The 22,178-nt window shown below is 42.5% G+C and overlaps 1 protein-coding gene across 6 annotated transcripts; it reads right to left on the reverse strand.

Moving 5' to 3' along the window:
- Positions 1–192: 192 nt before the first annotated feature.
- Positions 193–22,167, reverse strand: Cpsf7 (cleavage and polyadenylation specific factor 7). Of its 6 annotated transcripts, XR_003483577.2 has the most exons (11): positions 22,081–22,167; positions 21,341–21,449; positions 15,682–15,900; positions 14,757–14,860; positions 14,240–14,412; positions 11,097–11,511; positions 9,491–9,609; positions 6,859–7,027; positions 5,982–6,149; positions 3,606–3,754; positions 193–2,251 (listed from the first exon to the last, which is right to left on the reverse strand). XR_003483577.2 is itself a non-coding variant. In XM_027406707.2 (10 exons), exons 2-9 carry the CDS (start codon positions 21,392–21,394, stop codon positions 5,987–5,989), a joined length of 1,389 nt encoding a protein of 462 aa, XP_027262508.1. In that variant the 5' UTR covers positions 21,395–21,449; positions 22,081–22,167; the 3' UTR covers positions 193–2,251; positions 5,982–5,986. The 6 variants fall into 6 exon arrangements, 5 of the variants coding, with proteins under 5 accessions (XP_027262508.1, XP_027262511.1, XP_027262510.1 ...); XM_027406707.2 differs by lacking the exon at positions 3,606–3,754 and having other exon boundaries at positions 14,267–14,412; XM_027406710.2 differs by lacking the exon at positions 3,606–3,754.
- Positions 22,168–22,178: the final 11 nt, after the last annotated feature.

Consider the following 22,178-nt stretch of genomic DNA (forward strand, 5'->3'; position numbering starts at 1 on the left):
AGGACAACTTGGAATCTCTCTTTAACTCAGGGAAAGGACAAACAAGGAAAAGTTCAAATTGTACTTCTAGGGGGCTCCCCATGTCAGCTACAGCTGTGGAGAAACGACTACCCATCACCAAGTTACAGTTAAGAACCTCAGTCCACACCCATGCCCCAGACACCTCAACAAATCTATTCAATGCAGAATCCGTAAACAGCTCACACCCCATTTATTATTTAAAAATATTTTGTTACAAAAGGAAAAAAATACAATGCAGTATAAAAGATTGACATCGTCATCAAGTTTATTACACAATTTTCAACCTATCAGAAAGACAAACAAATCACCGACAACAGGGGGATGGGGCCTTGACCTTTGAGGGCTGGGATTTTTTTTTTTTCTCCTTTTGCTATGAGGAATAAAACTAAAAATTCTGTCATTGAGTAAAAACAAAATGGGGAGAAAACAATTCTCTGGGTAAATAGCTTTTCTGATATTATATATATATAATATATATATATATATATATATATATATATATTGTTTTTCCTTAACTGTCACATTTTAAAAAGACACCCAAGCTGCTTTGAAGAATAAGCACAACACTTGGCCAATTGGGCAGGGTGCCATGTTCTGAAGTGGAATTGGGACTGGCTTGGGGACAGGAAAATAAGCTACAACTGTAGCCTCTGTCCCAAGGTTATGTGTTTCTCCAACCCTGGGGGCTACTCCCTCAGTGACTGAAGGGGTCTATCAGAAGTGTTCTGGGAAGAAAGGATCCAATTCAGTCTCTCCCCTCTTGAGTCTGATGGTTCTCCAGTGACCCTATGCCTCACAAACCAAGTCTCATCTCACATGCCATGTCTTTCCACATTATATGTCACAGACCCTGCAGATGCATGCAGAAGGAACATCACCCTATGGTATTCCAGGACTGAAGCTGCCTCCTGCAGGAGCAACCTATCACAATTTGGATGCTGAGAAAAGCAATTCCATTGGTCTGTGCAGAAAACAGCTACCACTGTGCTGGTCCTTAGAACTCTGAGCTGAGTTCACTTAAGTCAGGCTCCATTTCTTCTCTGCTCTTTGTCAAAGGCAGGAAGCACCTCCAGGCCAAGTAAGGGGAGTATTATAGTAAAGGATTAAAAAAAAAAACAAAAACAAAAAAAAAAACACCACATCTGTGACTTTACCTGCCTACTAGTGCTGAGTTATCCCACAATAAGTCAAAGTATGTACCGTGGGGATGCAAGCCCAAGCTTACATCAAACCTGAAAAAGAAGAGCCCATGCGAGTAGGCCACATCCTGCTCAAATTGCTTTCTTCCCCACACTCCTGGTACTTAACAAACTAGGGGTCCTCATTATTGAGGTCCCATGACATCCCTATGTTCCAAAGGCAGTACCTTCTTCCTCTAAAACAAGGAAGAAGCCTTCTTGGGGGAAGGATTCCATGTTAAATGGAAAGCCTCAGGGAAAGGGAATACCTAAGAGCTGGTTATTGCAACAGACAACTGAGCCTGAAGCAGCAAATGGTGGTAACTGGCTTGGCTAGGTTTCCAGGAGAAAGCAACCTTCTGGGTTTTGCTTCCGAGGGGCAAGTCCACTAGGAGTCAGATAGCAAGGAGCCAAAAGGATTCAGCCCTCTAGAAGGCCAGGGAAATAAACTGTCAATATGTGAGAAGAGAAAACCCAGAACAGCAGCTTGTCACAAGGTAGTTTCTGTTCTCATGGTCCCTCCTCAAAGGGCCAGGAAGGTAAAGGAGTTGAACAAAGAAGTGGTATGTTAGCAGGGTTTGGACCCTCTTGCCCCCACCAAATCTAGTACCAAGGGCAGAACCCTGGGCATTTTTGGCACACCCAGTCAGTCACTCTCCTAAGATCCCACAAAGAGGATCTCCATTTTCTCTGGGAAGTAAGTTTTCCCAGTAATCTCACCATTGACTGCTCCGGGGGAATCAGAAACTCAGGTTTCCTCAGACAAAGCACCGTTCTCTATGGAGACTAGGGGCTGGACATGTTGCTGTCTTTCTGTCTGCCCCCATCCCCTACCCCATCAAGTCTTTAGGTTCTTCCCCTCGGGCAAACAGGAGGTGTGGGATTGGGAGGGCTGCCAAGCCATCTTCAATCCTGTAGGGCAGAGGGTATTGCCTGGAGGAAGTTAGGGGTTTGGAAGAGGGGAAAGGGGTGGAGCGGCCTCCGTCCTTTAGTCCTGTTCAAGGTGAGGAGATGCCCAGTCCATTAAAAACAATTTGGTTCCACCCAGACTCCTGCAATGAAAGCACCAGAAGAGAGAAAACACCAGTTAGAGGCCACCCTCTCATCAGTAAGGGCTTCTATGAGATACACTGGCATTTCCTGAAATCACAACCTAAGTCAGAATGTAGGCAGACAACACAAGCTTGGCAAAGTAGAACAAAGTGGACTGTCTGGCATTGAGTAATGTGAGGAAATGGGTGGAGAGAACACAATGAGTAGAAACTAAGAATAACCAAAATGCTGACATCTTTTAGAGGAAAACAGACAATGAAATGAGGTCTCTGAAAGCTGTTTGAAAGTATCTTAGTGGGGAAAGATGGAAACTAACATTTCAAGAAAAGTTGCAAGGAAACACAGCTTCAGAAAATCCAATACCCTAAGGGAAAGAAAACAAACAAACAAACAAAAAAAACGAGAAAGAAAAAGAAATAGGAGAAACAATAGTAAGAATACAAATGTGTATATCACCAAATCCATCGATCCCCAAACATCCCAGAGGCCCTAGCAGGAAGCATGCACTCCCACAGCTAACTCCTTAATATCTGGTTTTTGTTTTTTTTTTTAAAGCAGCCCAAGCTAGAACAGACTTCAAAACCAAAATGCAAACACACACCCACACACCTTAACCAAAAACCCACAAACCAAACCAAACCAGATTCCAAACAGTATGCTTATTCGTGTACATATAGATACACAGCACCAGAGCCTTTCCAGGCTGTACTGAATAAAATGCAAATGATTTTAAGACTTTCCCTAGATAACAGTTGTGGATGAGGATCCAAAAGAATAAGAACACTAACCAGGAACGAGCTGGCTAAGTCAGAACCAAAGCAGAGCCCGGAAGAGGAAAACAGTAGTAGTCAGCATCAAGAGCAGCGGACAGCCTGTTAAGAACCTTTACACCCAGCAGGAAGGGTCTGCCAGGTCACTTACCACATTACTAGTCCCTAGATGATATGAAACAGAACCAACAGTGAGAAGGAAAGGGGAGAACTAAATTCAGGTGTAAAGTGTTTACTAAACCAAATCTGGAACTGCAGCCATACACAAATGCTTACCCTTTATATACGTATCTTTGTAAAGAAGCCTCACAAATCTTGTAAGAACCACCCAAGAAGACACATACAAGCAAAAGATATCTGCATGCTGCCTCGTCCTCCTAACCCTCAGATGGTACTATCTTAGTCTGCTACTCAGAATCTGCAGATCTTTGCCTCCCTGGCTTCTCTAAACATAAACCCAACTTTGTCAAACTAAAGCTCTTAGTGCCTTCTTTGTTTCCTGACATTCTGGCTTCTGAATGTTTTCTCCAGACAAGGTCCTGCTGTGTAGCTTAGGCTTGCTTTGAAATCATGATCCTCCTACCTTAGTCTTCCAAGTGCTGGGATTACAGGCATGTACCATCTCAATTGGCTGAATCTTTAAGCAGGATCAAACTTGAACAGAAAGCCCAGTTTTCAATGGACCAGGAGGATATGGATGAAGTGAGAATGATTCTATTTCAAGTAAACACCCTAAAATAATGGGACAATTATAGAGAGTTGAAGACACAGACCACCTAGAATACCCTCAAACTCCAAAGCATACACATACATGCCCTGAAGAAAAGGCATTTGTGAAGTCCTTACAGAATGAGATGCAGAGAATAACTGGCACACCAAGGCAACTGGTGCTGGCAGTAGTGCCTGAATGCAAACAGAGTCAAAGATCCATCACTTCAGTTGGCCCATCAGCCTGAAGCCTCAGAGCTGGGGCCCTCTCCTGAGGAACAGATGTTGCTGTTCCATTGATACCCCTGCACAAAACATGCCTTTCCTGATTAGGGAACACATGTTCATAGTATAGAAATAAAATTATCTTTTTAAGAAAAGATGTTGTAAATGCTGTTCAAATAGTTTGGAGGATTAAGTTCTTTACAGAGAAATCTGTTCATCACTTTACCAACATAAAACCTTCTAAGCTACAATTTAGTAAATGAAGATAGAATTCAGACTAACATGAAAATTAAAGATGACCCCCCCCTTACTCTTTAAAGTGTCTGATTCACGATGGCCAGTGGTGGTACATGCCTTTAATTCCAGCACTTGAGAGGCAGGCAGATCTCTGTGAGTTTGAGGCCAGCCTGGTCTACAGAGCAAGTTCCAAGACAGCCAGGGCTGCTACACAGAGAAACCGTGTTTGGTGTTGGTGTTGGTGTAGAATGGGATGGACACACAAGAGAAACATGAAGCTTAAAAAATAAGGACAGAGAAAGGTGTAGATTGAAAACATTATCCAGGCAGTGGTGGCTCATGCCTTTAGCCCCAGCACTTGGCAACCTCCAAAGCCACAGAGAAACCCTGTCTTGACCCCCCTCCCCCCAAAAAAAGAAATTAGTAATTTTTATCATTCAATTTACTTTCTGTGGAAGACAACAAAAACACTCTCAGCTATAAAACTGTTTAAGTAAAGTGCCAGGTGGCTTTTAATCAGTTCTCAAGAGTCAGAGGCAGGAGGATCTTCGTAAGTTCGAGGCCAGCCTGGTCTACATAATAAATCCCAGGACAGTCAAGACACTGTTGGGCTGGAGAGCTGCCTCAGTGGTTAAGAACACTAGCTGGTCTTCCAGAGGTCCTGAGTTCAATTCCGAGCAACCACATGATGGCTCACAACCATCTGTAATGAGATCTGGTGCCCTCTTTTGGTGTGCAAGCATACATGCAGGCAAAACACTATACACTTAATAAATAATAATAATAATAAAAAGAAACTATCTCAAAAAACCGAAAAAGATAAGGTACATATAACACCTGTAACAAAGCAGAGGGCAAACCCAAGGGAATGCTTTCTTGTCTGTTAGTAGGCAGAATGCTGCAGAATTTTCGAAAGGTTTAAGTTTACTTTGATGAATAAGGGGTAAGGGTTCCCAGTCACCTTCATCCAGTCATCCATATTTAAGATCTACACAGCCTGCTCAACTATATTATTTGAGAACAATCAAGCAGACAACAGATGAGACATATCCTCCTAGCCACATTCTTGTCTATTTTCTACATGTCCACAGAAACAGAACCAACATCTTTCCTACAACAAAAACAATCCTTGTTAGCAGCTTTCAGTTGGGATTGTAAAATGGTGGGAAAAAACTCCAAGACCTATAGGCTCATCCTCCAAGATGGAAATCTTTCTGTGAATGAAAATAACGCAGAGCTGAGAGACAGGGAGCCTAAGTCCTGCTGACACAGTTCCCCAGCCAGACAATAAGACCTAACTTCAATTACCCATGCCAATTCCCTGACACTCCTGCTTTTAACAAAATTACTAAAATCAAAAATATCCTTTTATTATAATTATTCATAGGGTCTCTAAAAAAAGATTTTTCAGAATGGTTTTTCTATTCTAAAATTCTAATTTTCAAAATCTTTTTAATGGATATCAATTCCTGAAGTCATTAGTTTCATGACAACTAAGGTAACAATCTCTTCTGCCTTGGCCAGTTTTCCCTTTTACTTGAAAATTGGGATTAAAATGTAATAACGATAATAACAGTGATTTTCATTTATTAAGAACTCAGAGGAGAGAGAGGAACATCTCTATCACAAATCTTTTTGTTTCGAGACAGGGTCTCACTTTGTAGTCCAGGCTGCCCTTCAACTCATGGCAAGCCTCCTGCCTTGACCTCCCAAGTGCTGGGATACGGGCATGAGCTACCACACCCAGTTTGCACTTAATCCACTGGTCAGGAACAGGGCTTCTTCCCACCTTTCTCAGTGGTGCCGGTCCCGTTCTCTATCCCGGTGTCTCTCATGCTCCCGGTTCCTCTCTTGGAAATAATCATCATGCCGGTCTTCATTATGAAGCAAGTCTCGGTGCCTCCTGCTGCTCTCTCGGGACCTGCTTGGTGACCTCTCCCTGGACCGATGTCTTTTCCTGTCAGAGAGATCCATCAGTCTCAACTCAAAGGGCCTACCACATTCTTTCCACATGGGGTCTTGTATCTTCCAGTGTTTGCTTAAAGTATTCTTAGTTCTCTATCACGGGGTACTATATGAGGATCTTAACACCCTGAAGCCTAATCTTTATGGGGTATTTAGAATTTTGCAAGTATTATGATTTCATCTTTATAACAGGTCTGTGGGTTAAGTACTAGGACTTTCACCTCAAATTCTTAGAACGTTGCTAACTTCCATACTCAAGATGGGTCAACCAGGTAGTCAGCAATAGAACTAAGATTCAAACCTTGGTAGTCAGCAACAGAACTGATATTCAAACCTAAGATTCAAAATCCTCATGTGTCCACTTAGTCCCATTCCCCCTTTTCCTTGACCCCCATGGTGCTGAAGATTGAACCTAGGGCTCCATGAATGCTAGGTAAGAAATCCTGGCATGGAAGCCTGTGTTCTTTATTGGTCTTTCTTTCCCTAAATGAGGCCTCTGCTTCTACTGAATACAGGTTCCAAACATTAACAATACTTAATGAAAACGTCTCATTAATTTCTCCTCCTTAAAGACTCACATCAAATTAGGTTCCTTCTTCAATCCAGACTCTTATCAGATACCCTGGGTTTCCTTCTTTTCCCAACCAACCTGCAGAAGAGTATTGCCCAAGGCCAATCAGCCACCCAAAAAATCAACTCACCTGGAAGAGCTTCCACTGGCACCCACACCGTATGACTTGGCCTCTATGCCATGAAGACAGTCCTTAAGAGAGGAGATGAGGACCCGGCAACGCTCATCATTGGCGACTCGAGACTGTTTGATAACTGCAATGGCTGTGAGTAGTGTCTCAATGGCATCACTGTAATCCCCTGATAGGATGGAGGGAAAGGCCAAAGATGAGAAAAGACCATAACCAAACTGGACCAAAAGGAGAATGCAGGAGGACATAAATTGTTAGTGACTGGCTGTTTTAAAGAGCCACAGTAAAATGTACAAGGCAGACATAGCCGGGCGTTGGTGACGCATGCCTTTAATCCCAGCACTCGGGAGGCAGAGGCAGGCGGATCTCTGTGAGTGCGAGGCCACCCTGGTTTACAGAGCAAGTGTGCCAGCATAGGCTCCAAAGCTTCACAGAGAAACCCTGTCTCGAAAAACCAAAAAAAAAAAAAAAAAGGAATGAACTGTTATAGTACAGTTACGTCCAAAATATAGGAAGTGAAAAGATTAAAAAATTAATTGCTTTTTTAGCTGTGTGTGGTACTGGGAGTTGAACCCAGAGTTTTGAGCAAGCTATGCTTTGTCACCAAGCTATATATCCAGCCTTGTAATTCATTTTTGTAAAAAAACACCAAAATCATTCATACGTTATATATAACATGTGCACTGCCTCCAAAAAACTGGAGGAATACCCACCAATCATAGAAGGTGGTCTTGGTGGTCCTTCAAGGGGTTTTCATTCATTCATTTTTTTAAAAAACACCATATTGAGCCTACACATTACTTATTTCTTGGCCCCTTCCCCCTCCCCAAGACAGAGTCTCACTACATAACTCTAGCTGTCCTGTAACGCACTATGTAGATCAGGTTAGCCTTGAACTCAAGAGACCTGGCTGAATCTACACATTATTCTAAATTTATAATCAGATGTGTAGTTTTTTTGTAACTCAAGACACCTTTATTACATGCATATATAATGTAAAACTCTATTATGTGTATATACAATGTACAGCTTTCAAGGACAGGGTAACATACTGAGAAATTTGCTGTTGGGCAATTTCATCATTGTTCAAACACCAGAGTGTACTTATACAAATTCAGTATATATAATACAAATTCAGTATATATAATACAAATTCAGTAATATATAATACAGTGTATATATATAATATATATAACAAACACACAAAATTTCTATGGGACCACTATGCTGTATGAACTACCTAAATATTCCCTCTCTCTTACACATTCACATCTGTATATTTAAAACGTCATGCTGCCCTCAATAACTAGGACTTTTTCATTTCCCAAATGTGACCACCACCTGACTCAAGGATAGGGCTACACAGAATGAGTATTTCACCATTGCTTTTACAAGGAAAATAAACAGCACTAAGTAAAGAAGATAAAAGAACAGATCCACATATTGGTCTGCTGAAAATGAAAGGTGGGCGGCTTTCTTTATACAAAGAACAGAATGGATAGAAACTAAGAAGGAAGTGCAGCACTGTGAAGGACCAGGAACACTGGTACATCAGCTCCAAATAGACAGTGAAGTTTTATCTGTTTTAGAGGCATAGTGAATAAATATTACAGTTCCTATGACTGAAAAAAAAAGAAAGAAAGAAAAGGCAAGGGAATAAATATTCATTAGTCATGTCAGTGTGAAGGGACTGGCATTGAAAAAGGGATAAAGACTACTTCTCTAAACTCCTCTGCATATTGTATAGTAACGATTGTGCATTATTTCTTAACTTAAAAATCAATGTATGTTTTTCTGGTGGGGGAGAAACTGACAAGAACACATACTTGCTGTTTTTAAACTACTCTGTGGAGTCAAACTGAAACCAAAGATCAGAAATTAGGAAAACAGATTAACGGCGCTAACTTACTTCTTTGGGTACTGACAGTCCACATACATTTAGATCCACGTGGGAAACCCCCAGGAAGAAAGTGAGCATGACTTGGATCAGAGCCCCCAACCTTTCTATTCTAGTATGCCAGGCCATTGCTCTGCCACTGAGTTCCATTCATAAACTTCCCATTCTATACCCTCCTCTTTTATGCCCAGGGCTTTCAGAATGGTAGCTACTGATTCTTCTGCTAATGCTGAGAGCAGGGCAAGTTAGCTGCAAGGGTGTGATATGCCTTAGGATGGTAACAAACTTGTCTTCCTAGAAGAGGCTACCCACAGACTACTAGCTCCACCCAGATTTTAGTCTAACAGGTCCATTACCATAGCACTATTTAGCTGAGGCACTAAGTCTAAAACCCTGGGGCTTTTCAATTCTACTTGGTCCTGGAGTTACCGAATAGACACAAGGTCTAAAGATTAGTTCTGAGATAAGGATCTCCCAGAGATAGCAATTACATTCTACAATAAATATAAAAAGGAAATAGTGTCTATTACTCATAGTGTAGCTACTGAGTTGGTTTCTACAGAGCAGGTCTAGACACATGACTAGACCTTCCCCAAAGCCAAGAAACTACGTCAAATACTTCGTTTGAAGTGCATATCTTCTGACATTTAACAGCATTCCAATTTTTCAAACTTTTACAAATGGAAATGACAAAGGGGAAAATTTAAGCAAAGGCAGTAAGTAAGGGTTAATTACCTGCACTGGCTCCAGACACTGCTTTGGAAATGGCACTGCTGGAAATTGCTCTGTTACGCTTCATTATCTCTTCAAATTCAGCTTCACTCACTGTAGAAGGCGGAGGGCCTGAATCTCGGCTGCAGAGAGGTAACACCAGGTCAGACTACCCACATCCTTTATTACTTTTCACCATATTCTATAGTACTGTTTTTCAATTCTTCTCTAGGATATGTCTCAAATGTTCATTTTTTTCTTCAAGGTCAGGATTTATGTCATATATTATGTTCATAATTTTGGTTTGACTCAAAAGTAATAATCACTGTAGCACTTGCAAAAGCCATTTATGGCACCAAGTTTAATCAAGCTACTTAAACGGAGTTATGAAAAATATGATTTGGGTCAGGTAGGGAAGGTGAAAACAAAATACTAAATAAAAAAACTGATGGAACTGGGGGAATTAACTTAGCCAGTAAATGCTTGCCAGGCAAGCATGAAAACCTGAGTTCAAATGCCCAGAATCCATATAAAAATACCAGGAATAGGGGAGGATGCTTATAACCCCAGTGCTGGGAAAGTAGAGACAGGTGGATCTCTGGGGCTCACTGGCTAGCCAATTTAATCTACTTGGTGAGCTCCAGACCAATGAAAGACTGTCTTAAGCAAGGTGAACAACATAATTGAAGATGACACCAAATGTCCTTTGGCTTCCACATTCGAGTGTATATGAGCACACATGTAGGGGCTGGAGAGATGACTCAGAGGTTAAGAGCACTGACTGCTCTTCCAGGGGTTCTGAGTTCAATTCCCAGCAACCACATGGTGGCTCACAACCATCTGTAATGAGATCTGGTGCCCTCTTCTGGCCTACAGGCATACATGCAGGCAGAACACTGTATACATAATAAATAAGTCTTTAAAAAAAAAGAGATGTTTAAAAAAAAACACACATGCAGCAGCACACATGTGCACTTGCACATACAGGCATGCAAAACATGCCTCTGACAGATACTAATCTATATCCCAGGACTCAACATCACAAAATTATAGAGGAAACAGCATCAGCATTCAGTACTAATTCATATGTACTAATTCATATAAAACAAATGTCTAAAATACTCCCCTCCACCCTCCCTTCTTCCCTCCCTCTCTCTCTCTGCTTTTTTTTTTTTTTTTTTTTTTTTTTTTTTGAGACAGGTTTCTCTGTATAGTTCTGGCTGTCCTGGAACTCACTCTGTAGACCCAGACTGGCCTGCCTCTGCCTGGCAAAATACTGTCTATTAATTTAAGTTAGAGGTCAACCTAGTCTACATAGTGAGACCCTGTCTCAAAAAATAAACACAAAAGCCATGTGTTGTGGTGCACGCCTTTAATCCCAGAACTTGGGAGGCAGAGGCAGCTGGATCTGTGAGTTCGAGGCCAGCCTGGTCTACAGAGCAAGTTCTAGGACAGGCTCCAAAACAATACAGAGAAACCTTGTCTCAAAAAATAAAAACAAAAACAAAAAACAAAAAAACAAAACCCAAACCAACCGGCCAACCAACCAACCAACCAACCAACCAAAAAACAACACGTAAATAAAAACACTAGCTACTATCCTGGCTCAAATCTGCAGGGAAATAGTTACCTGCCATGGTGGTTATAGGGTGTAGAGGCCTTCATATAAGTATCTGGTGGAGGCCCCACTGTAGCATTTGGTGGGGGGAAGAAGGCTGGATTGAGGTGAAGGGCTGGTGGAATGGCCCCAGGGGGAGGTACAGCCAGATGAGGAGGTAATCGAGGAGGAGGGGGCATGAGATGCTGGTAGTGGATACCAGGAGGAGGAGGGGGGACACCAAAGCTTGAGGAGAGAGGTGGTGGGGGTGGAATTGGGGGTGGGGGCAGACCCATCAGGGGAAGGGCTGAAGGAGGACGGTTAAAGTAGGGCAACACGCTGGGGGGCTTATCCACACGAGCAGATGAGGGTACAAGGTTCTCAGAGGGAGTTGCCCGTCCATCAGCAGAATCACTAGAATCTCTGGAGTGGGCCCGTGGAGGTATTCCTGCAAAGCAAAACAGAGCTAATGTTACTGCCCAGGCAGGTTCTGGACATAACAACAGGACCCTCATCCCTCAGCAAGTCATTGGTCACCATACTGAAGATGACAAGTGAAGCAGCTGAGAGAAGCAGCAAATCATTTGGTGCCTTTCTGTTGGTCTGAGTGGAAAGAATGACAAGTGAAACAGCGGAGAGAAGCAGCAAATCATTTAGTGCCTTTCTGTTGGTCTCAGTGGAAAGATCAGAAGTATCTTTTTAAGACAACCCTCCAAAGCAATATGATTCCTAAGTCCTGTATGTCAAAGGATCCTCAAAGTGCTTAGAACACATTTAACCCTTAAACATATTTCCTGTTTTCAAATACATTCCAAACAACCCATGAGAAAATGATGCTGAGGCATTCTCACTGATGTTCTGCTCGATTCTACCTGCCCTGAAATCCTATATCCCCCAGAGTTCAGAGACTCTTAAGGCTACTACAAGTCGACCTTCTTTATTATGCTGTACTCTAGAAAAATTCTCTTTGCCATAGAACTCTGGTCATAAAATTGAAAAACTATCGGAAAAGCAGGAGACAGAGCCATTCTCTATTCACATAATTCTTAGAGAGCCGGCTTTGCTTTCTTGAAGTAGACCACAACAGAACATGATAGTATAGCCTTGAGAGTCTTGCAGGTAGAAAGGTGCTTAGCAAATATGGAGGAGAAAAAGAATGCTTTTTACAGTAGAACTTACAGTCAGGGCCAATGCCCAAGGCAAGCCTATGGTGGGAACAACTACACTGACAACCACCTTGACCTTTTCACTGTGGGATATTGCCAGCCTGACACAGGCCCCGTTCTTCATGTTTCAAACACATGACAAGCTGTTCCTTTCTCAAGGTGTTATAAACTGAGGAGGTTTCAAAGCAAGTGCAATCCTCTATAACAGTTAACCACTTTCTTAGGTACTGTTCCAATACTGACATGTGTATTTTTAGTTACAAGTCCTCAGAAAAACAGCCATTTTTAAGTAGAAGTCCACCAGTTTTATTCTTTTTAGCAAAGTAACATATATGAGGAAAAAGCTGAGAAGAGGTAGAATTGTTACTCTCAATACAGCTGTAAAGAGATATGTCCACCATAGGAGGGTGGAATTGTACAAAGACTCTGAAACAGAAGGGTCTTGAAAATGTGAATTGTCAAGGAAGCCAAGTATGTGCCTTTAACCCAAGGCAATTGGAGCTCACACCTCATCCACCTAGGCTGTCAATACAAAGGACAAGGACAATTGTTTCTATTCAAGAGGCTCTATTTCCACAAGAAGAGCATACCTCATTCATACAAGGAACTACTATTTTAGAGCTAGGTATAAGCAGTGACAGCAGGTATGTGATGAGATGTTGTTGCCACCACCTATCCCCTAGTAGTGAATGAAAAGGAGGCTGACTATTTCAGGCAGGGCCTTGCAGAGTAGCTGCACTTTATGAGGTCAGAGTAAGGCAAAATTGGTCCTCAGGTTTAGAAATCTGATTTTAATAATTCACCAGGGAGTAATCAGACCCCAGGAGATTGAATTATGCCAACCAAATTCATAAGAAACTGATACAAAAAACGAAGTAGTAATTTATTAGTTGATAATGACAAATATTTACTGCCAAGCAGACGGGAATACTTGTAGGCTGGTCAGTGCATTCTCTTCCCAGAAGGAAAGCCTCACTAAGAGACCAAGGTAGTATTAGAAGCTGGTTTGGTGAACACAGTCAGATTAAAGGGAGTAAGATGGACTTCTTAAGGGATCAAACTAACAGAATGTTGCATTTAAAAATAAATTTTTAAAAAATTATTATGTGTATGGGTAATTTGCTTGCATGTATATTTGTGTACCACATGCATGCAGAACCCACTAAGATCAGAAGAGGGCACTGGATCCCTTGGAACTGGAGTGCTCTGGAAGAACAGCAAGTCTCTTAACCACTATAACCCATCTCTCTAGCCCCAAATACACCCCCACCCTGAGACAGGACTTCTCTGTGTAGCCCTGGCTGTCCTGGAACTTACTCTGTAGAGCAGGATGGCCTCAAACTCTCAGAGATTCACATGCCTCTACCTACCAAGTGTTGGGATTAAAGGTTCAAGTCACCATTGCCCATCTGCATTAAAACAACAATACAACAAAAACTAATGTGATACACTTGCCAAACCAAGTATTCAATAACTGTTTCCTTTCTCTAGGATAACAATGGAGAAACAATGCTTAATTTTTATTATCTAACACTTCTTTTGGTGGATTTTTAATAGAGCACTCCACATATATATTCACAGTAAGATCACAGCCACATTTGTATACCTTAATTATACTTCAGGTTGTCTGCTTTTTGAAAACTCAAGAGAACCACATCTTACTTAAAAAGCAAGCCCATTCAAGGTGTATCCATTTATGGAAGAAATAGAATCGACAGTTTATAGGAACCTTAATCATTTTTCAGTTTCAATGAGAAAGAGGACCTGAGCAGTCAACTATCTTGTTCAAAAGGTCAAAAGAGTCAAAGGCAGAACCCACTAACAACTTGAACCTGACTCCCAGGATTGTGCTGTTACCACAAAAATCTCACTCTTAGGCCTATCCACTAATTGTGCCAATAAGCTATAACCAACAGTACCCTTCCCCCAAATACTCCATATCAGTCTGAGCCCATACCACACCAACAAGCCCACAACCTCCCCCCCATCATACAGATGGTCTCCACGTACCCCCTCTTGGGACTCGGACGCACTCACGTTTCCGAGCCTGCGCCTCAAATTGTGATAAGTTCTGCCGGGTGGCTGGTCTCACATCCACTTTTTCTCCATTAAGAACTTTTCCTGGCAAGAGTTCCAGCAATTTGTGGACAGAATTTTCAGAGGCTACCACCACCTCAGCATACCTGGAGGAACCAAGTAAAAAGGAGAAAAGTATTTAGACACTGGAAAAGGAACAAAAATTTCTATTTTACAAAGGAAAAGGCATCTTGCTATGTTAAATATTTAAACACACACACACACACACACACACACACACACACACACACACACACACACACAAAATCAATCAATCAATCACAAAATCAGTTTCAATCCAGCTAGGTCCTCAATCTATAGCAATGTGTCAAAACCAAGGTAGTAAGCTAGGCTGGGGTGGAAAGGAATTGGAATCCAAGTTCAAATACATTACAGATCTGTTACCCTAACAGTCACAAACTAAAGGAGACCACCCAAATCCAGATCTCACCCTTTAGACTGGCCATTTGCACGGTTCTCTGCAAATTTTAACTCCACCACATCATAGACTCCTATAGAGCGAATAACCTGGATCAGCTGCTGGTCTGTAGTCCACTGGGGCCGGCAAGATGGAAAAGGGAGAAATGTCAAGAGCAACATGCCTGATACCCACCCACCCAGATGTCCCAAGTCCTGTTCCCACATCTAGGACTCCAGCCACAACCACTGACCGCCCACAGGAAACCCTAAAGCCCAGTAATATTTCAATCAGTGCAGGCTTTCCCCATTGTCCTGACTTCTAAACCCATCTAATCCCACAGCCCCTATGTTTGGGGATTAAGACAGAAATTTATTTAAATTTTGACTGACACGTGGGCTGGTTGATCATCAAATCAAACAGACTGCAAGCAACTTTAATTATAATTGTTGACAGGCTAGAGTTGACCATGCCAGGAACTTTCCCATTAGTACATACATTTCCTGATTTGGCATCCCCCACCACCAGCCCAAAAACATGTCCCACAGTTAACTTTTACAGAACAGTCAATGCACACCCCAAGTACCCTAGAGCTACCAAGGTCTTTGATCCCCATCACCCACCATTAGCACAGGACCATCTAATGACCACCAAGAGTTCAAGGTGTTCACTCTGAAATCTCGTCCCACAGATGACCCTGCTAGACATAAAGCCCCAGGGTCAGGGGCAGTAATAAGATGGCAGAAAAGGCAACTACCCACTTAATCAATGCTTTCTTCGGCACCAGTACGTCCTCAGGATAGTTCTCTTTCAGAGATCAATCCAACCTGATCCCAGGAAAAAGAAATCCAACCCCATCAGAGCACAAAACAGTGCAACAGTGGTTTCTGAAAATGCCATCACCTCCCAGTGCTCTCCCTCCAGCCCACCCATAAGACTTTTGGTTATCCTTGCTTACCCAGGAGAAGCTGCCTACATAGACAGCTGCTCGTCTACTCCGCAGGCCACTGTATGTATACAGGATTGCAGGGGTCTTGTTGTTTGGTTTGGGAGACGGCTCCTGGCGAACAGGAGGGGGCGGTTCAGTGCTACTGCTTCTATCATCTGAAGGCTGTGAGGTAGCCGTCAACACATCATCATACAGGTCAATCTGATCTGTATTGTTGAACTCCGAGTCCTAAAAGATGAGGGATTGACAATGGAGTCTTCAAACTTTTCAATTTGTTTCCTCTGCTTCATTCTAGTTGACTTAGAATCAATAGTTAAATGCTTTGTAAAGAAATGGACAAGACCTCCCTGTCCCACTCTAGGAAACTGGGTAAGAAAGAATTCCTGATTAGAAACTCTTAGTATTGCTTATAAAATTTCCAAGACTATTAGTAGTATGCAAGTTTCTGACCTTAGCCTCCTGTGAGGATCAGAAGGCAAATAATGAATAAGCAAACAAACCACTAACAATTAGATACATGTGCTACTGTCAACAACAATATCAGATTCAAAGACAACATCTAAAATATATTAATAAAAATGTATTTTCAATATCAGGCTATCCACTATTGTTACATTTAATAAGAGTACATTTATTCAGAAATATAAAGCATGGGGAAAGAATGTTAAAGCAAGTAGGCAATAAAATGCAAAACAAAACACTGAGTTACCCTTTGGTTTATACAACTGATCAGGGAAATTTTCAAGCTCATAGAATACAATCTCAGCACTCGGGAGGCAGAGGCAGGCCAGCCTGGTCTCCAGAGCGAGTGCCAAGATAGGCTCCAAAGCTACACAGAGAAACCCTGTCCCGAAAAACCAAAAAAAGAATACAATCTCAACTTTCTAATAACCATCTAAGAAACATCAAAAAAAAACCAAAAAACAAACAAACAAACAAAACACATGGAGTAGAGGATTGGGGATATAGCTCAGTTGTACCTGAGTGCTTGCCTTGCACAAGAAGGCACTGGGTTCGAGTCCTAGTATTTACATGTCAAATATCAGGTACAATGATTTTCCCTTATATTTTGAGGTACAAATTAAGACTGGGTATAGTACAAAAAAAACAAAAGACAAAAAAACCAAACCAAAGACTGTATAGTGGCACATGTGACTGTAATTTCAGTATTTGGGAGGTAGAGACAGAGATCAGCAGTTCACAGCCAGCTTCATACAGAGTTTGAGACTAGCACAGGCTGTACCAGACCATCTTAAAAAACAAATAAATAAATAAAAGGTCAGTGAGATGACTTAATGCATGTTCAATTACCTTGACCCACTCAGTGGAAGAAAAGTTTTGTCATCATACTCATATACATATACAAAACAAATGTAAAAATGTACATAAATCACCAAAATCCCAAACAAACAAAAAACTTCCTCCTCCCAATTAGAGCATCCTGTTCAATGCTCTAACCCTCAGAAATCATTATACTTGGCTCTCTATACCTGTCAGTTTCCCATCTACAGACTTAACCAGACAAATATCAACTGAAGACATCCTAAGTTTTTAAAGATGGGGTAGAAGATATATAGCTTACTGATTAAGAACATTGGCCACTCTTCCAGAGTACCTGGGTTTGATTCCCAGAACCCACTGGCAACTCACAACTCCAGTCCCAGAGGATCAGACACCTTCCCCTGGCCGATGAAGGCAATGCATGTACATGGGGTACAGACATGCATAAGCAAAACACTCATATGCATAAAAATAAATTAAAAGAATTAAAACTATGGGGATGGAGTGCTTGCTAGCAAAAGGAAAGTCCTGTATTCAACCCTTAGCAAAGCCGAAATAATCATTGTCATCATCTGGAGATGTTTTTAAAGCATGGGGAAGGAATGCATAAAGATTTTATATGCAAAAATACCTCCTCCAAGTGGTTCTGAACATGCTAGGCAAGGTCTACCAATGAACTGTATCTTTTGATATATTTTTTTTTAATTTAAATTTTAAATAACTTCACAGGGTCTGGTGAAGTTATTAAGACTGGTCTTGAACTTGCCTCAGCTTCCTCAGTAGCTGGGGTTACAGGCCCACGCAGTTTTTTTTTTTTTTAGATTTAAGTACCCGAATATTTTATTAAAGAGGAAGACCTGAGACCAATTCCCCAAAGATATTAAGGACAACTAGACTTTATACAACCCACCAAGGTTTTTTAAAGGGGAAAGAAAGATTTTTCAAATGAAACTTAAAAGACAATAAGGAAATAACTATTTTGTATTCAATGCCAGAAAATTAGGAATCCTTTTATGCAGCATCTGTGATTCAGAGACGTATCTAAAACTTGTAAGACAAAGCCATCCCTGAAAACTGGCTAGATAAAAAAAGTCAGTGAGCCAATAGAAAGATTTCAACTTACAGAGCAAACATTATCAGTGGAAACCTTTTCACACTGTTAGCTTAAGGGAATCAATGGGCTCTTCCATAATCTCTGCAAGAACAAGATAGGCTCAATCCTGGAGGACCTTGTTTCTATATATTATCACTTCAGAAAGAAAATCCAATAAATTTAAATGTTCCAAGTTTCAGTGGTCTAACAGAGGATGGGAACTGTTTTTAAAAAGTGAGCTGGACATGGTGGCGCATGCCTTCTATCCCAGCACTCAGGAGGCAGAGACAGGAGGATCTCTTGAATTTGAGGCCAGCCTGGTCTAAAGTGAGTTCCAGGACAGCAGGGATACAAAAAAACCTGACTTAAAAAACTGAAATAAAAACCCACCCATCCTACAAGACAAGTTAAAAAAACACACCCACATTTCATAGGTGGCAACACTAAAATTTTTATTATAAGTTTAAATTGGAAATATGCATTCAACATTGAATAAATATCTTAGTAAGAATTTTGTGTTCAAGGACACACACACAAAAAGCTACAGTTATATCATGAATTTCCTACCAGGAGTTTGATTTTTCCCTCCAATATGCTCAGTGTTCCTCCCTTCTTGGTATCTGAGCCAGTGAAGTAATTAACTTGGGTATGTTTTTCTCATAGTCCTCATCTTACAACTCTCCCCCATCACTGTTGCCCATTACTCTGCATTGTTACTATCCATTTTGTTATTTTACAACTTTTGTTGTTGGGAGAAGGGGGGAGAATGGATTCTAACAGTTTCACATTGTAGCCAAGCTGGCCTCCAATTTATAGCAATACTGCCCCAGTCTTTAGAGCATTGGAATTATAGACGTGTATCACCACACCTAGTTAGTATCACTTTTACTTTTAACCATTAGGAATGGCATCACTTTTCGAGCACAGAGATTTACACTCTCCCAACAACTCACTACCTCTGATAGTGTCCAGTAAACAGAAGTAGTTCAAATCCTTCCTGATGTAGAACCAAGCATACTATAAAGCCCATCTCAGCATGAGAATGAAAGGAACAAACAGAAAATTCAGCAGAGTAGCAGTTCTCAGGCATCTTTTTAGTTTTTCCCTGTCCAGTAGAGCAGTTCGAGTCCCAGGGCTCCCAATGCCACATCAATAAAGTATCTCCGCAAAAGGTTTTTGCAGTATATGCTGCCAGAGATCAGAAGCAAATACAGGGTTCCATGTAGTTAATGCACTAATTTTCCTTTGGGAGCAAAGTGCTTGGGGGAGTTGTATGTAGGGCTAGCTTGGGGCAAATCAATTAACTGTCTAAGACATTAAAAAATCCAACTTATACTGATTGCCTTCCATCTAAGCCAATTTTGTCGTCGTCTTTTTTTTTTTTTTTTTTTTTTTTTTTTTTTTTTTTTTTTGAGACAGGGTTTCTCTGTGTAGCTTGGAAGCCTGTCCTGGAACTTGCTCTGTAGACTAGGCTGGCCTTGAACTCACAGAGATCGGTCTGCCTTTGCCTCCTGAGTGCTGGCATTAAAGGCATACACCACCACCACCTGGCTATCTAAGCCAACTTTTAGCAACTCTACCCAGACTTTTTAACCAATTAGCAGCTTCTAGATTACACTAAAACCAGCTTCGCCAAAAATTAACTTATGGGGATGGGGTCTCCTTTCTTAACTTTCAGAACATAAGACACTCAAAATCTATACTCGTTTCAATTTTCCCTTTTGGTATATATGCTCAAACACTGCCCTTTTGGTATATATGCTCAAGAGTCCACAAACTAATTCTGGCTTTAGAGCAGTAAGTCGTCCCCCCCCCCCAAAGCCAACTAAGGAACAAATTACTGAGGTTAATAATGTCTACCTTGACAAAGCAGTGACCACTGGACAAGAACTATGTCTTGTCTATGATTCCCAAGTCATATTGCTTAACCAATTATTAATTAATTTTTCTTTTAGATCAAATATGGCCCATGGTACAAGGATTCTGCCACCTGTTCTCTAAAGTAAGTTAGGAGCAGTCAACAACACAGATTCAGAATTGGGGGGTGGGGGGAACACACCACCTTTTAGTAATACAGAACTAAGAGACTTGTTAATTAATGACAAAGCATAAATTTCAAATGGTGAAAATCTAATTCAAACAAACACGTAAAACTCAGGAAAGCCACACTGGAGAGGGCTCAGCAGTGAAGAACACTTTCTGCTTGCTTGCCCAGAGAAGCAGAGTTTGGTTATTAGCACCCATGTCAGGCAGCTCACAACCACCTGTAACACCATCTCCATGGGGACCCCACACTGCTGGGCTCCTTGGGCACCTGCACTCACATGCATAGAACCACACACATATACAAAATGGAAAATAAAACAATGGGGCGCATGAGCCTCCTTTGTGGCCTCCTATAGAAGTCAGGTTCCAACCCAGGCATTCTACTTTTCTAGCCCATTCTTCCCAGGTCTTTATGTGTACCCACTGGAACACACCAATGACAAGAACCAGCTTGCCCAAGGATGACTTGCTGAAGAACCCACGTAAGATAGTTTTAAATAGAAAGCTTCCGTTAAGCTTTGACTTCAAGATCACAGTACTCAACTGCATAGATTACTATTTCTACGGACACTGTATAAATTTCCCAGTACTGTAGTAAACATGCAAAGACACAAACAAATTCAACCTAGGGTGACTGAGTCTTTGACTTGCCTTTACTTCCCTTCCACCCTCCAGAAATCGTAATGTTTTATAAATAAAACTTATACCAAAATGCCCACAGACTTCTCAAGACCACAGTCAAGCTATTTAAAAAGACTAAAGACACCTGGTATGGCGCTGGAACCTCATCTTTAAAGTATACTGTGTCTTTCAAAGTTATCTCTTGTACTGTCTGCACCATTCAGGGGGAGGGGGCGGAGGGGACAGCAGGAAGAGCTAACATTCTGAAGCCGTAGGCTGAGAGAACAGCAAAGTAATAAGTATCAAAATTATCCTCACAATACTGCAACAAATGTAATTTTGATTTTTAATTATGGCTAGTCATTCAACTTTGGAATGGCTTGGGGAAACAAATTCCGCAGGCTGATTCACCATTCTATTACACTTGTCTTTTTATTTGCTCTTAAAGCAAGCCCTTTAAAACTGAAGCCTGGAGGTTCAAATTAACATAAAGGGGAATGGTCAGTCGTCTTCAACGCCTCCGCTAGGGGGAAATGCTTCGATACGGAGGGGAATGATTTTGAGCTGAGAGTCTACTGCTAGTAGACTGATGAAGGAAAACCCAAAGCTGCTGCCGCGTCCTCTCACCTGGTTGAACTCTTCATCAGCGTATATATCAATCAAGTCCACTCCTTCTGACATGGCTCCGGAAATACGCTCTCGAGCCCGGAGAACGGACAAAGTAAGAAAGATGACACTACGGTATTCAGAAAAGGGTAAAAAAAAAAATTAAGGCACGAGGGTTCCAGGCTGGGAGGAGGGCAATGGTCGTCAATCTCTAGTCTCCCGAGAGGCAGCATCCCGGCAGCCAGAGCCCGGCCCCACCCGCTGCTCCACCCCGCCCCCAGCCTCGCGCCGCCCCCAGCTCTCCCAGGCCGCCCGGGCTCGCGGGGCTCGCTGCCCATCACCCCGCGGGCCCGACCCGAGTTGCGCCGAGTCGGCGCCCGTAGCTGCCTGTGGCACCCCCGCCAAGTTCAGGCCTCGACTCTCGAGAGGGCCCTCGGGCCGCGATGTGAAGAACCATCGCGGCGGAGGCCGCAAGCTCAGCCCGGCGCACCTGCTAGGCCCAGGGGGCGGCCCAAGCCGGAGTCCCCCGCGGGCCCGGAAGCTACCGCCGTCTCCACTCCAACCGGGCCCGGTCCTCGCCCTCGGCTAGGCCTACCCTGTTCCCTCCCACAGCTCCAGAACCACAGCCCCTCCCTCAGAGGTCCGCGCTTCCCTCCACCCGCCGTCTTCCGCCGCCACCTCAACCGACCCCCTCCCCGCCGCGGCGCCAGCCCCGGCCCTCCTTCCGGCCCCGCCGGCCCCCGGCCGCGCGCCCCCGTTACCGGGAATATGGCGGCGGCCGCGGAGAGTCCCGACTAGGCCCGAAGCGCGCGAACCGCTCTCCGCCCCAGGTCCCGCCCCCCCCGCCGGCGGCGTCACA

This window comes from Cricetulus griseus, chromosome 3 (genome assembly GCF_003668045.3).
Source record: "Cricetulus griseus strain 17A/GY chromosome 3, alternate assembly CriGri-PICRH-1.0, whole genome shotgun sequence".
In the NCBI taxonomy this organism is placed as follows: domain Eukaryota; kingdom Metazoa; phylum Chordata; class Mammalia; order Rodentia; family Cricetidae; genus Cricetulus; species Cricetulus griseus.

What these genes read in the sequence shown, in the direction of transcription:
- Cpsf7 (XM_027406710.2), bottom strand. Translation starts at nt 21,394, where the DNA reads ATGTCAGAAGGAGTGGACTTGATTGATATATACGCTGATGAAGAGTTC. An exon ending in CCCTATAACCACCATGGCAG is followed by an intron (nt 9,610 to 11,096) that starts GTAACTATTTCC and finishes ACCTCTCTGCAG; the next exon opens with CCGAGATTCAGGCCCTCCGC. An exon ending in AGTGTCTGGAGCCAGTGCAG is followed by an intron (nt 7,028 to 9,490) that starts GTAATTAACCCT and finishes CCATCCTATCAG; the next exon opens with GGGATTACAGTGATGCCATT.